The 15,832-nt window shown below is 45.0% G+C and overlaps 1 protein-coding gene across 1 annotated transcript in view; it reads left to right on the top strand.

Moving 5' to 3' along the window:
- Positions 1-11,714: 11,714 nt before the first annotated feature.
- Lmod1 (leiomodin 1) overlaps positions 11,715-15,832 on the top strand; it is a 44,395-nt gene continuing 40,277 nt past the window's right edge. Inside the window, exon 1 of the mRNA XM_048430859.3 lies at positions 11,715-12,448. Within this exon, the coding sequence (XP_048286816.2) occupies positions 12,188-12,448 (261 nt within the window). The 5' untranslated portion in view covers positions 11,715-12,187. The remainder of the gene's footprint in view (positions 12,449-15,832) is intronic.

The following is a 15,832-nucleotide window of genomic DNA, read 5'->3' as shown; positions in this document are numbered from 1 at the left end:
TAGGCAGCGAGCATGCAGTACCTCTCCCCCAAACCAAGGATGGTTGTGAGGATTGGGTACTGAGTGACAGAGTGCAGGTTAGCCTCGTGGCCTGGGATAAACGTAATATCATTCAGTCATGATTGCCCAAACTTTTAAAATACAGTACTGTTTGTTTGTTTTTCGAGACATGGTTTCTCTGTGTAACCCTGGATGTTCAGAAGCAACCTATGTAGACAAGGCTAGCCTAGTACTCACAAGAGAGCCGCCTGCCTCTGCCTCCTGAGTGTGATTAAAGGCGTGCACCACCACTGCCTTGCGGTTATTTTTTAAAGTACTTTTGCTGTGAACTATTAAAAATTTGCCATGAACGGTGAATTTTGAGCAAATATTAGTTGCTTTTGTAGGGCAGAGCTTTAGAGTCATAGTACTTTGAATGTAATAGATGTGTTTATTTTTTATAAAAAATTTTTATTTCATATGTTTATATATTTGTGTACGGGAGCTAGAGGACAACCTACCGAAGTCTGTTCTCACTTTCCACCCTGTGGGTCCCAGGATCAAACTGAAGTTGTCAGACTTGACAGCAAGCACTTTCCCACTGAGCCATCGCGACAGCCCGAAAGAAATGTTCATGAAATTGAGCTATTTGGATCATTTCAGGGGCCATGACCTATTTGAGACCATTGATTTTCTTTGGGGGGGGGGTGTCAATGATCTATATATCATTGGTCTATTATCAAAGGACTGGATCCTTTTCCCTGACCTCCATCACAAAGGATTTCTGAATCACGAGATATGTTTAACCCAGAGGAAAGAGACTAAAAACAATTCTAGTTGGTAAAAGGTTTGCCTAGCATGCAGAAAACCCTAAATCAAATCCCCAGCATCGCATAAGCAAGTATGTTAGCACTAGAAGGCAACTAGCTGCTCAGGGTTATACCTCAACTGAATATAGAGTTCAATGCCAACCTGGGATATAGGAGAGTCGTTAAGGAAAAGAGAACAAAAGTATGAAGTTCCATAAGCCAACTTTTGGCGACTATCAGCACAACCCAGCTGTAAAGGGAGTCTCTCTCCATTCTGCCTCTTTAAAAAAAATTGTAGATATTTGGGACTAGAGAGATAGGATATCAGTCAAGAGCACTGACTGCTTGCTCTTCTAGAGGACTGGGGTTTGACTTCCAGCATCCCCACAGCAACTCACAATTGTTTGTAACGGTAACTCCATTTCCAGGGGATCTAACACCCTCTTCTGGTCTCTGCAAACACTGGGCCCACTTGGGATACACAGACATAATGCAGGCAAAATACCCATGGTTTTTCTTGGTTTTTAAGTATAGGTGTTTTATGAGAAAAATCGATGTAATTAATAGATTACAAAGACAACTGAGGTGTTTTCCAAACTTTTGGAGATTAGTGTCGACCCTCCATAGAGCTTTAGCAGTAAAATGTCTGTAAAATCGTCGTCTGGAGCTGGATGTGGTGCATGCCTACAGTCCCAGCACGTGAGAGGTGGAGACAAGAGCATTGCAAGGTCAAGCTCACCCTACTTACACAGCAAGTTCAAGGCTATCCTGGACTGTGTAAAGCCCTCTCTCGAAACAAAATAAAACGCGGTCTGGCTAAACGGCTTAGTGAGAAAAGTGCTTGCGACTGAGTGACTGAGTCTGCTGACTTGAGTTCCATCCTCAGAACCTACAAAGTGAAAGGAAAGAACCAGCTCCTATGTCCTGCCATGGCCACGTTGTCATGGTACTCAAGTATGCACACAAAATGCAAACATTTTAATGAAATATGAGACTTGGGGTACGTTAGTATATGAATTTAGATTAAAAAAAAACAAGCAGTACTGGAGAGATGGCTCAAGATTCCTTCAAAATGTCTAGGGCTGGAGTTTTGATCGCAGCACCCATGAAACAAGCATAACATCCTGCATATGCCTGTAACTTCCGCTTCAAAGGCTCCAACACCCTCTTCTGGTTGCCACAAGCCTGCACATGTGTACATTCATACAAACACTTGAACATATACTCACCGATACATATACACATACTTTTGTTTGGAGACAGGGTTTTCTCTGTGTAGTCTTAGCTATCCTGGAACTCACTTTGTACACCAGGCTGATCTTGAACTCACGGAGATCCACCTGCCTCTGCCTGCTGGGCGCTGGGACTAAAGGCGTGCCTACTGCCTGACCTGACTACTTTCTTTTGTTTCCAACAGAAGCTGTGTGTGTTTGCCAAGAGCCTCATAGATCATGGTTAGGTAAGTCATCAATTCACATTTGGGAGCGCTTTCTCTTGGAACTCTCTTTGCTTCCTGGTCCTCAAGTGTCCACGTTATTCAAGCTTTTATTCCATACTCACTGGGCACTCTTCTGGATGTTATTTGACTTCTGAATAGACGCAGCCACCAGCAATGGGCAGGCTTGCAGAGAAACAGAACTAATAGTTGGTGGGTATATAGATACCTAGGTAGATGATTTATAGATAGAAAGACAGACAGGATGCAGAATTGACACATGTGATTCCAGAGGCTGGGAAGACCCCCGGTCTCTATATCTGCAAACTGAAGACCCAGAAAATCTGGTATTATAACTCCATCTGAAGATAGAGGCCTAAGAACCAGGAGAGCCAAAAGTGTAAATCCCCGACTGAAACAAGAATAAACTAGATTGGATGGCTCAATTAGCAGTGTGGAGGAATAAGAGGAATTCCTTTCTCCATCCTTTGTTCTGAGCCTAAAACATTATCTTGGATCCAAAGATAACCAACTGTTAGCATCTACCTCTGATGGGATTTTAGGCCTGCTCCACAGCTCCTGGCTTTCCTCTTGAATCTTAGAAATCTCTCTTCTCCCTCTAAGAGAGAATGTTTCAATTCAGAGGAAATGGCACAAGGTGCATGTGTATCACACACAGATATATGAAATGTAATGGCAAGTATTATTAAACGCTTCCTACATATTTGATGCTGTTGCACTTTCCATACATGATTTAACATATTTAATGCCATGCTGATGGCACAGGCATGCAAATCCAACTATTTGAGAGGCTGAGCCTGAGCAGCATAGTAAGACCTTGTCTCAATTTTTTTTAGATATAAACTGATTGGCCCATTAGCTCAGGGTTATTGTTAGTTCTTATAACTTATATTAGCCCATTACTCTAGTATATGTTAGCCACATGGCTTGGTACCTTTTATGGCAGGGCAGGTCACTTCTTCCTTCTTTGGTGTCTGGACAGGTCTGCAGAAAGTGTTTCCTTCTTCCCAGAATACTCCTGTCTCCTTGCCATGCCTACTTCCTGTCTGGTAGTCCTGCCTATACTTCTTGCCTGGCTACTGACCAATAAGCATTTATTTAAAATGTAATTGACAGAATACAGAATTGTCCCACACCACTTCCCCCTCTTTTTTTAAACAAAGGAAAATATCCATAGTCCATTTTGGAGGAATGTTGGCATAGTATTCCAGGCTACTTCCTGCTGGTTGGGGGCACTGATAATCTTATGGGAACCTAAAGAAAATTTTCAATTATGATCAAATCCTGACTGGAGTATCCTATGAGTCTTGATCATCTCAGGCAGCAGTCTTAAATCTGTTCTGGATGTAGAACTCAGACATCCAGGAAATCTATTCCTACTGGAAATTTCTCAGGTGGTCTTCCTTGATCAAACCTGATTTTTCTTAGCTCAGAATGAATCCACAGCCTCTCATTTCCTGTGGAAACAAAAGCAAAATCTCTTCTCCAAAGTAACATACCTTTTGACTTCAATTTTGAAGTCAAAGTATTTTCAAAATACCTATCTTGGATTAATTCAGCAGCATTTATAAGCAAATATCTTTTAGCAGTTATTGTTCCTTCCTCAGCATTCAAACAATTCAAAGAGAGCATAATAACATACAGTATCCAGATCCTCTGTGTATTTTTCATCTTTATGTGGCTTTACTTTAACCTCTATTTCTTTTATTTTTACTTTTACTTTTTGAGACAGGTTCTCTGTATATCTTTGGCTGTCCTGGAACTCCCTCTGTAGACCAGGCTGTCTTTAAACTCACAAAGATCTGTCTGCCTCTTCCTCCTAGGTGTTTGGATTAAAGGCATGTGCCATCACACCCAACTATTCTCTTTCTTTTTTTATTTTAGGACTTTAACCTTTTTCTTTTCTCTCACAAATCTATATATATTTTTAAACACACTGTAAACTATTTAGTGGTTTACTTCATCTGAATCTATCTTTACTGTATATCTCTCTTTTTCTGGCTACATGAGTCTTTAATTTGCTAAGCAATATGGGTAGGATTAAAACCATGGCTTTGACAGCTGGACCCAGTCCATTTCTTAGCCTTCTGAGATTACAGCCTCTTTTTTAAAAATATTTATTTATTTATTTATTATACAATATTCTGTCTGTGTGTATGTCTGCAGGCCAGTAGAGGGCACCAGACTTCATTTCAGATGGTTGTGAGCCACCATGTGGTTGCTGAGAATTGAACTCAGGACCTTTGCTAGAGCGGGCAATGCTCTTAACCACTGAGCCATCTCACCAGCCCGAGATTACAGCCTCTTGGTGAAAGTACTGGCTACAGCTGTGTTTATTGCCACAACTCTATGGTGTTTCAAGGTCCCTGCCAGCAAGCAAGCTGCAGCACTGTGCTCACAAACCATACTCAAATGCTCTGTAGTCGGACTTCCTGCCTGTAAGAGTGGCCTGCCCTTAGGTTCCTGCCAGGTGATGTCCTCAGCTGCAGTCACTAAGAGCACTTCTTAGTGCACATTCTTCTGTGCACTTCTGTGCACATTCGCTACTTCCCTTATAGAACTTCTTGAATCTGATGATACAATCGATGATAAAATGCCTGAATGTGAGCAGGGTGGTGGTGGCACACACCTTTAATCCCCACACTCGGGAGACAGAGGCAGGTGGATCTCTGAGTTTGAGGCCAGCCTGATCGACAGAATGAGTTCAGGACAGCCAAGGCTACACAGAAAAACTCTATCTAAAACAAAACAAAATAAAATAAAATAAAAATACCTGATGTGGGTGTTGAAAACTGAATCTGGGCCCTCTGCAAATCTAGCTTTTTTGGTGGGACAGTGTCTCGTGTAGTCCAGACTGACCTCAAATTTTCTATGTTAACATATGACATCACATCTAGCCTTTTTTTTTAAATTTGGGGGTTAGTGGGTTTTTGTTTTTGTTTGTTTGTTTGAGACAGGGTCTCCTTATATAGTCCTGGCTGGCCTAGAACTCACTCTGTAGACTAGGCTGGCCTTGAACTCACAAAGAAGCCGCTTACCTCTGCCTTTTAAGTGCTGGGATTAAAAGTATGCACCACCGTGTCTGCTCACTCTTAAAATTTTGAGACAAGGCAGTCCTGTCCATACACCAAAGAAGGAAGATGTGACCTGCCCCACTGGAAAAGGTACCAAGCCATGTGATTAACGTATACTAGAGTAATGGGCTAATATAAGTTATAAGAGCTAATAAGAAGCCTGAGCTAATGAGCCAACAAGTTTATAACTAACATAGACTCTCTGTGTGATTTTCTCTGGGACTAAAGAGCTGGGGAACCAGGCAAGACAGAAACCCCAACAAGCAGCCCACTCCTCATGTTACATAATGGCACCCACGTGGACAACTGCATCAACATAAAACCCGAGAGAGCTTGGGAAGTAATCCTAGACAGAAAAGAATAGAATAAAGCATGGCTTCTTGGTAGCAGCAATTTCTTGGATCTGCTTTGCTTGCTAGAGGAAAGTACTCTCATTTAAGAGAGGCTTCCTGACTCAGTTTTAGCTGCAAAACCCTGCAGCTCTTTAAGAGGTCCTGCCATGAAACACTGTGGCAGAGAGGGAGGCAAAGACTGGTCCCTGGGGACAAGAGTGGCAGAAGAGAGAGAGATGGAAGGTGAGCAAGGCCCTTTTATAAGGGAAGTAGCGAATGTGCACAGAAGGTGCTCTTAGTGACTGCAGCTGAGGATGTCGCCGGGCAGGACCCTAAGGACAAGCCACAACAGATGCCTGAATACTAATGCTTTTGATTTTTCAAGATAAGAGTTTCTCTGTGTAGCCCTTTGCTATCCTGGAACTCACTACGTAGCAGGTGACCTTGAACTCAGAGATCTGCCTGCCTCTGCCTCCCAAGTGTTGGAATTAAAGGTGCGTCACTACACCTGACTTCAGAAGATACTTTTCTAGGCAACAGTGAGAATGAAGATTGACTTGAGGGGCTGTTAGGGAGAGCAAGAGACTTAGTGGGAGGGTTGGGCATGGTGGCACACATCTTTAATCACAGAACATGGAGGGCAGGTAGATCTCTGCAATCCAGGCCAGCAGGGTCCTCATAGCAAGTTCCAGGACAGCCAGGACTACACAGAGAAACCCTGTCTTTAAAAGAAATAAAAAGTGATGGTGGAGAGATGACTCAGGTAAGAGCACTGGCTGTCCTTCTAGAGGACCCAGGTTCAATTCCCAGCACCCACATGGCAGTTCACAACTACCTGTAACTTCGGTTTCAAGGGATCTAACACCATCATACAGGCAAAACTTCAAAGCACATGAAATAAAAAACAAATCATCATTTTAAAAAAAGGCAAAAAAGAGGGGGAGCAAAAGCTCAAGAGAGCCACCTGCCTCTGCCTCTGCCTCTCTAGTGCTGGTATAAAAGATGTGCACCACCAAGCCGGCCCTTAAGTGGCTCTTGGAGAGGGTGGATAACCCCCAAGAAAGTCACATTCTCATGGATACAGAGTAGCAGTATAGTCTGTCAGATAAAGCTGCAGGCTCTGGAGTCAAAGGACATGGGCTCAAATCTGAGACATTTAACCGTGTGTAATGTCTTTAACCTCTCTGAGCCTTTGGAAATGGAAAATGTAGGAGCCCAAAGTATTTACCTGCCATCTCTCTCTCTCTTCTGCCACTCTTGTCCCCAGGGACCAGTCTTTGCCTCCCTCTCTGCCCCCTTCTCTGTCCTCTTCCAATAAACCTCCTGTGTGAGTCCTATTGTATGGTGTGACTCTTTCCTGTTGTTTGCATCTTTCTTTACACAATACTTGACAAATTACTGTGTGTATGTGTGTGTGTGTGTTAGTATCTAGATAAATTATTGAATGAATGAATGAGAACCAGGCAAGAGGGAATACCTGTATGTTTATTGAAGGTAGTTATTGCTCAAGGAAAAAGAACAAAAGAAAAAAGTGATAGGCTAGAGGGGATGAACCCAGAACAAGGATAAGTATAGTAACACAGGCCTGGTATTGTATTATTGAAGTTCCAACTTCTCAAGAGGCTGAGGCAGAAGGATCACAAACTCGGACTTGTCTGGGCCATGGGGTGGAGTCAAGGCCAGTCTGGGCAGCTTAGTGAGGTCAATTTCAAAATTAAAAGTAAAAAGAGGGCTTGAGTAATGGCTCAGTGGTAAAGAACTTGTGCTGCTCTTGCAAAGGATCTGAGTTCAGTTCCCAGCACTGATGGTGCGTGGCTCACAACTGCCTATAACTTTGGATCCAGTGGATCCAACACCTCTGACCACTATGGACACTGCCTTCCTGTGTACATACACATGCACAGATGTATACACACACACACACAATTGAATATAAATCCTTTAGAAAAAAAAAAGTAACTGGAAAAAAAGGTAGTTAGGGGCTGGAGAGATGGCTCAGAGGTTAAGAGCACTCACTGGCTGCTCTTTCAGAGGTTCTGAGTTCAATTCTCATCAACCACATGGTGACTCACAGTCATTTATAGTGAGATCTGGTGCCCTCTTCTGGTGTTCTGGTGTGCAGACATATATGCAGGAAGAACACTGTATACATACTAAATACATAAAGATTTATATTTTATAAATTTTATATATTATAAAATATATAATAATATTTATTTTAAAAATTTATAAAAATATAAAATTTATATTTTATATATTTATATATATTATATATATATAATATATATATATAGTTGGTTATGGTGTCACTCTCCTTTAATCCCAGCATCTCAGAGACAGAAGCAGGAGGATCTCTGTGAGTTCAAGGCCAGCCTGCTCTACATAGCTACTAGCTAGCCAGAGATCCATAGTGAGACCCTCTCAAAAAAAAAAGAATAAATCAGTAAATAATGTGCATCAGATGTAATAGCGCACACCTTTAATCCCAGCACTGGGGAGGTAGAGGCAGGTGGATCTCTGTGGGTTCGAGATCAACCTGGTCTACAAGAGCTAGTTCCAGAGGCTGGAGAAATGGCTCAGTGGTTAAGAGCACAGGCTGCTCCTAATTCCCAGCAACCACATGGCGGCTCACAACCATCTGATATAAGATCTGGTGCCCTCTTCTGGTACATGGGCATACATGGAGGAAGAATGTTGTATACATAATAAAAATTAAAATAATAACAATAATAATAATAATAATAATAATAATAATAATAATAATAATAATAAAAAGAGCTAGTTCCAGAACAGGCTCCAAAGCTACAGAGAAACTTTGTCTCAAAAAATCAAAAAAAAAAAAAGATAATCCCAGCACTTAGGAGGCAGAGGCAGGTGAATCTCTGATTTTTGAGGCCAGCCTGGTCTACAGAGTGAGTTCCAAGGCTACATAGTGAGATCATGTCTCAAAAATAAACAAGGGAACAAGAAAAAAAATTCCTCACCCCACAAAAACCTGTTTAAAACTGCTGGAAATATGATAGAAAGCTTACCTAGTAGATGCAGAGTACTGGGCTCGAGCCGGATTCAAGTCCCACAATTACAAAAAGAGTGCGAAGACCTAGCTGTAATGGTGGTTCAGAGGTGAAAAGCACTGGCTGCTCTTCCAGAGAACCGGGGTTCAGTTCCCAGCACCCATAAGCTGCCTCACAAGTCTGTTCCAGTTCCAGTATACCAAGCACAGGTGTGGCGCACAGTCATAATACAGGCAGAATACTCATATACATAAAATAAAATAAACTTTTTAAAAAAGAAGGCAAAGCCTGGTGGTGGTGGCACATGACTTTAGGGGAGGCAGAGGCAGGTGGATCCCTGTGAGTTCGAGGCCAGCCTGGTCTGGACAGGCTCCAAAGCTGCAGAGAAACCCTATCTCAAAAAACCGAAGGAAAAAAAAGAAGGCAAATAATAATTGCTAATGAATATTGTGCTTACCACGCTTCAGGTTAATGTTTTCTTATATGTTACAATTTCATGTTCTCCTTACTTTGCCTTGTAATAATAAGTTGGGTTTTTTTTTTTTCAAGACTGGGTTTCTCTGTAGCTTTGGAGCCTGTCCTGAACCTCACTCTGTAGACCAGGCTGGCCTCAAACTCACATGGGTCTACCTGCCTCTGCCTCCCAAGTGCTGGGATTAAGCACGTGCACCACCATTGTGAAATAGAATTTTTAAGAACTCCATTAAATGACATGACATCTTAAATTTTTGAGATGAATTTGTGTATTATGGTGGAGGCATACACGTACCACAGTGAATGCAGGTCAGAGGGGAGCCTGCCACCCTTCTGCACGCTCCCATACCTTCCCCACCTGCTGGGTTAAGTCCCTCTGAAACTGAGTTAGAGTAAACGGAAACAGTTCTTCTCCCACAAGTGCTCCTGCCAGGTGTATTGTCACAGTGAGGGGAGGGTGACTTATGCAGGGTGGGGGTGCTGCTGCTCTGCTTTCACAAGGGGAGAAGCCTCCTCTCAAGGAGATGGGTATTTACTTGGGGTCATGTGGTCGGTGGTGACAGTAACAGGACCCAATGCCAGTCTGTCTGTCAGCCTACAGAGCATAAATTCTTGTTTACCTGTATTGTTATATACCTCTTCTGTTGTATTCCCCTCCCGCTTTTTGAGACAGGGTTTCTCTGTGTCACCCTGGCTGTCCTGGAACTCACCGCATAGACCAGAATGGCCTTGAACTCAGAGATCCGCCTGCCTCTGCCTCCCACGTGCTGGAATTAAAGGCATGCACCACCATGCCCCACTTCTGCACTAATATTTCGAGAGTTTTTGCAAAACTCTTAAGTATTTAAAAGTTTCTTTGAAATCATTTGTTTAATAACAGTCATGCATTCAGCTTTTTACATCACGTGACAAAGCGCCTGACCTAAAGACTTAAAGGAAGGAGGTGTTGATCTTGGCACCCAGCTTCAATCTGCAGTTCTTGGCTTCTGTGCTTTGGAGCTTGTGCTGAGGCGGAGCACGGTGGCGCTGGGAACATTTGGCAGGAGTTCCTCACTTCATGACAGCCATGAAGCGGAGAGCGGGCAAGGAGCCTGGCCCCAGGTAGAACCTTTAAAAGCTTACCCTTGGTGATCTGCTTCCTCCAGCTATGTCTCGCTTCCTAAAATTGGAACATCCCAAATGGAGCTACCAGCTAGGGACCAAGCATAGAGTGTGTGGCTGTGGGGGACAGCTGAGATTCTGACCGTGGCAGTTACTGGTACTAGCTGTGGGCTCCACAATGGCAGGTTCACACTGGTTGGTGCCTTCAGTGCAGCACCTGCTCTCACAGCAGAACCTGACGAGCGTTACTATCTGGTGGACATGTGACCTAACTGCAACGGCCAGGGTTCTCTCAGCCCCTCTTCCACTCCCCCTTCGCGGTTTGCCTGCCTCATTTCTACCAGCGCCACCAGCCAGCACCAGCCCCTCTCTCAGACTTAAGCTGAACTAGTGGGCATTAAATGCCACGGCTAGGTTTTAGTTCTAGATGATCCTTGGACTCAGCGAATGCTGATCAAGTGACTGCCTCTCTCTGGCTTAGGATGGAGAGATGCCAGGAAAGATCGAAGCATCTACCCTGATGGGTTACACCAGGGCTTCTAGAAGGGATTTTGTGGCAGGAAGGAGGGGGGCAGGAGATCGAATGTCTGTGAGACTCGCACAGGGCGGCTTGATGGATGAGCAGTGGAAAGCCCTTCTATGAAACAAGCCAGACCTGTTGCAATCATACCTCTCAGTGGCCCAGAATTGCATTTCCCTTAAGACATGCTAAATTATGCTCTGGATTTATATGTGGGCGGTGTCTGCCAGCTCCTCCTCACTGTGCCCAGAGAAGGCTGTCTGCAGATGGCCCTGCAGAAGAGGGCACCGAGGAAGGTTAGACCCCTCTTCCCAAGAGCCTTGGGGCCTCGGAAACTGATAGCTCTCTGAGCGTTTCCTTGTTTCTGCAGATCCCACCTCTTCCCCAAACAACCTTCACATCTTCAGTCTGGAGCTGGGCATTGGTGGCACACGCCTTTAAGCCCAGCATTTGGGAGGCAGGTGGGTTTCTGTGAGTTCGAGGTCAGCCTGGTCTACAGAGTGAGTTCCAGGTCAGCCAGGGCTACACAGAGAAACCCTGTCTCAAAGAGAAAAAAAGAAAAAGAAAAAAAAAAACACCACCAAAACATTTTCAGTTTGTATGTACTGTGAGGATATCATCCCCCCCACACACACACACAGTCCCCCCACCCTCTGTCATGTCTCCCATTCTCTTATCTCTTGGGAAGTGGTAAAGGGCATCAGGGCAAATGATGCTCAGCCTTCAGATTCTCCTTGGCAGGAAACTGTGTAGGTGGGTTGGTTATAAGAACTGCCCCTCAGCTTGCGTTAGTGTCTTTTCTGGGATTGTAAACTCCTGGGAGCCCCCCCCCCCGACACATTACCAAATACAGTAGAAAGGTGACGGTGGCCACCCAGTGACAGAAGAGGAAAATCCATTCTTGACCGAGGCTTGCTTCAAGCTGGCCACTCGACGAGCCTCATCGCCCGGTCCCTGCTTTCCTGGCTTCCAGTGGCTCGGTCTGCCCCTGCCAGCCTTTGCATTTTTCTATCTTTTCCTCATTGCGTGGCCCCCTTGTCTTTAAAAGGCTAAACTGCTCTGTACTAAATTTGGTCACGCAGCGCTCCAAGATTCCCTGGAATGTCCTCAAGTTTCAAACAGCTCTGACAGTGAGGCAGGCCCGCCCCCTGGCTTGGGGATTGGCTTCTCCTCTCTGACTGGGCAGCTGTCAGGTTTTATTGGTTGCTGGTTAGACCAAGCAGGGTCCACTAGCCTTGGGCTGCAGGGAGGCTGCCGTGTCCCCTGAGCACCTGTGGCACAGCGGGCCCTACGAGCCGCAGTACTCATCTAGCTGGGCCTTCCCACCCAAGCCCACCCAGTCCACCCAGACCAGCACCCCCTCTCCCTGCTCTGCGCACCACCAGCACTCCCACAGACTTGGCAAGAGAAGCTGCCCACTTTGCCAAGATGTCCAAGGTAGCCAAGTATCGGCGGCAGGTGAGTGAAGACCCTGACATCGACAGCCTGCTGTCCACCCTCTCCCCTGAGGAGATGGAAGAACTGGAGAAGGAGCTGGATGTGGTGGACCCAGATGGGAGCATCCCTGTGGGGCTGCGGCAGAGGAACCAAACGGACAGACAGCCCTCTGGCACGTTCAACCGGGAAGCCATGCTCAACTTCTGTGAAAAGGAGACCAAGAAGCTCATTCAGAGGGAGATGTCCATAGACGTGAGTTACCCAGCCTGGAGGGGAATGGGGTGGGAAGGGAGGACTGGGGCCCCTAACTCCATGACCAGAGACCTTTCCTTAGAAGAATAATCCTTACTGGCAAGGGACAAAATGCTTCAGAATAGGTTATTATGCATTAAACTGGCAGTGTGAAGCTCTGCCCTTGATTTGCTCTGTAAGCAGAAGTTGGATGTGTTGGAGAGACAGGACATCTCAAGAATCAAATAGGAAAGGGGGCCGAGAGGTGTCCTTGAAGGATACATTGTCGAGTTGATGCCATCATGGTCTCGGCATGTTTCTTCCTGCATCTCCATCCTGTGCTAGTGAGGAGGGAGAAAGGATAGAATGACGTTTGTAGTCTCCAGCCACTGAGGAAGAGGAAGCCAAGCCGATTCTAAGGCTCTGGAGGACATGGCCCAACTCCTGGGAGCAGGGATGGGAAAGCAGGGAGACACAGTGGAAGAGTTGGAGCATCGTCCCTGTGCCTGCCATTCCCTGGGCCCGTGTTCAAGACTTTACCAGGAAACGAGGAGTGTGTGGGGAGCCAAGGGACTCAAGAATTCTTACCCTGTGGGGAAGATGGCTAATTCTTTTATAGCTCTGAAAATAATGAATAAATATCAAAACAGATATAGGGGAAATGATAGACCCTCCATCGAGGGGCTGGTGACCCAGGACAGAGAAAAGAAACTTCGACAAGGTTTTGACACTTTTGTGACCCCGGCCTTTCCTGGACCCTAAGACTCACTCTGGAGTTTGGCTCTGTTCTCCTTTTCCATTCCTTGGGCTCTGGGCCCTATGGCTTCCTTGTCTCCAGTGGCTTCTGAAGGATGAGGTCAAACAGAACTGTTTTTAACCCATGGGAACCAAACCCAGGGCCTCTCATTTGCCATGGAAGCGTCCTGTCTTTGCACTATCCACCCACGCCTAAAACCAAAGCCCTTATTTAATTATAAAGCAAGATGTTTAGACCAAAGAACAGCCGAGGAACCCTTGTGCTCCTGGGACTTTGATTCTCCAACATTCTGCACTTAGTAAATACTGTGCCCTGCCTCTCTCTTCTGTCTCCCAGTTCCCTGGCCCTGCTCAGGGATGTACTTCTTCAAAATGGAGCCAAGTCAAGGAATAGAGGGTGAGACAGTATGCATCTTTGGAGGAGATGCTGACCTTAGGACCATTGTTCCTTATAGAGGTAGTCTGTTACAATGCTCTCATTGCTCCTCATGCAGGTAAAGGGTATATGTTAGCATAATGGCCAGCTGGAGTTAGAAATGTATACTGAGCACGGTCAGAAGTCTCTAAATCTGGGAGAATGTGACTGAACCCTAATATGTAACCTCTTTAGCATTGTTATCAGAAGAATGAGTGTGAAGTCAAGGCCTAGAGTACCAGACAAACCCTGTGTGAGTACCAGCAGCTTTACTGTTCTGACCCTATGACCCCTCCCAGCTCACCTAGATCTTGAGACTAGTACCCACCCCAGGGGCTGTTGAGGTGACTAAGAGGGTGGTGGAAAGTGCTTGGCACAGAACCTGGCACATAGCATTCAGTAAACAGCAGCAGTGGAATTACTAATTCATTTTAGTAAAGGAACTCAGAAAATGGTGAAATTAGTCCAAAACAAATCTCGGCCCTTGTCCAGTCCTGCCCACCCCTCCATCTAGGGACTTGTCTCTTTAATTTGTGACCAGAGCAAGCTCGCAAAGCATGGATGCTCAAGTCTAGCTGGAGAGTGTGAACTCCACTCCAGGCTGGGGAACTAGCTCTAGCTCTTGCTGCCTGAGCCTTTTTCCCTCTTCCTGAAGACTTGCAGGTCATAAGCCAATCGGTTTGATAGTGAGCTAGCCAATTAACTAGACCCGCAGAAGAAAGATGAACTACAGAGAACCTTCTACATGCCCACTACCCCAATCTTGTTTTATTTTAGTTTTTGTTTTTGTTCTGTCAAGAGGAGGTTTCTCTGTGTAGTCCTGGCTGTCTTGGAACTCACTCTGTAGACCAGGCTGGCCTTGAACTCAGAGATCAGCCTGTCTCTGCCTCCCTAGTGCTGGGATTAAAGGTGTACTACACCATCACCTGGCCTCAACCTTCTTTTTCAAAGCCTTAACAGTCTTAGGAGATAGGTATTTTTATCTCCATCATAAAAAAGTCTCAATGAGGCTAAATACTTGTCCAAGGTGATACAGTAAGTGACCTGCCTGACTTTAAAGTTTGTGCTTCCTTCCCTTTTCTTGTTACACTGGGATATCAGAGTACGAAGGGCGATAGTACCAACCCTTCTTTATTTTTGTGACAGGTTCTCAGCTAGCTCAGGCTGTGTCAAACTCAACGGCTAGTGAGAGTGACCTCGAACTTCGCTTTCTCCTGCTTCTACCCCCAAAGCAGTGGGATTACAGACATGTGCCACCATGCCAGGTTTGCACAGTTGAACCAGGGATCTTGGTGCTTGATAGATAAGCACTGTGCCAGCTGAGTTCCATTAGGGTCATACAGCAGCTGCTTGTGAGAGCGCCAGAGAGATGCTCAAGATCCGTGTACTTGTGTGCTGTTAGAGGAACAGTGGCCATGACAGTCTGCCTGAAAGGCTGCCCCCACCCCACCATCTGAGGAGTACCTTAACTATTAGACCAACTGTCCATGAGGGAAAGGGACTGGGTGGCATTAAGACACTTTAGTTAAATCCTGTTGATGGGATGGTGGCATTATGAACATTCTTTTGTTTTGTTTTAAAGATATTTACTATCTTATTTTTTGTTGTTTTAGCTTTGGTTTTTGTTTGTTTTGTTTTGTTTTAATTTTTATGATTTATTTATCTTTATTTTATGTGCATTGCTGTGAAGGTGTCAGATCTCCTGGAACTGGATTTTCAGACAGTGGTGAGCTGCCATGTGGGTGCTGGGAATTGAACCTAGGTCCTCTGGAAGAGCAGTCAGTGCTCTTAACCGCTGAGCCATTTCTCCAGCCCCTTGTTTTTTGCTTTTCAAAACAGTGTTTTTCTGTAACTTTGGGGCCTGTCCTGGAACTTGCCTTGTAGACCAGACTGGCCTTGAATTCACAGAGTTCTGCCTGTCTCTGCCACCTGAGTGCTGGGATTAAAGGTGTGTGCTATCACCACCCTGCATGGACATTCTTTTAAAATGTTTATGTTTTAGACATACGTCATAAACTATTCTTGGGAAAATTGATTGAATTGGGGGATTTGCCTTAAAATGACAGGGATGGGAGTGTGGGTGAAACAGTGCCGGTCTGGAGTTGTTCCTGTTGCAGCTGGATGTTGGATTCACATGAGTGTTTATTACGTTGTTCTCCACTTTCGTTTGAAACTTGCCATACTGAGAAAAACACTTAGAAGAAACTAAGAGAGGTAAGCAGGCCCATTCCACT

Source organism: Myodes glareolus, chromosome 5 (assembly GCF_982192425.1).
Source record: "Myodes glareolus chromosome 5, mMyoGla1.1, whole genome shotgun sequence".
NCBI lineage: Eukaryota > Metazoa > Chordata > Mammalia > Rodentia > Cricetidae > Myodes > Myodes glareolus.
Note: the sequence above shows the minus strand (reverse complement) of the source record. Positions and strands in the feature narration are given on the sequence as shown.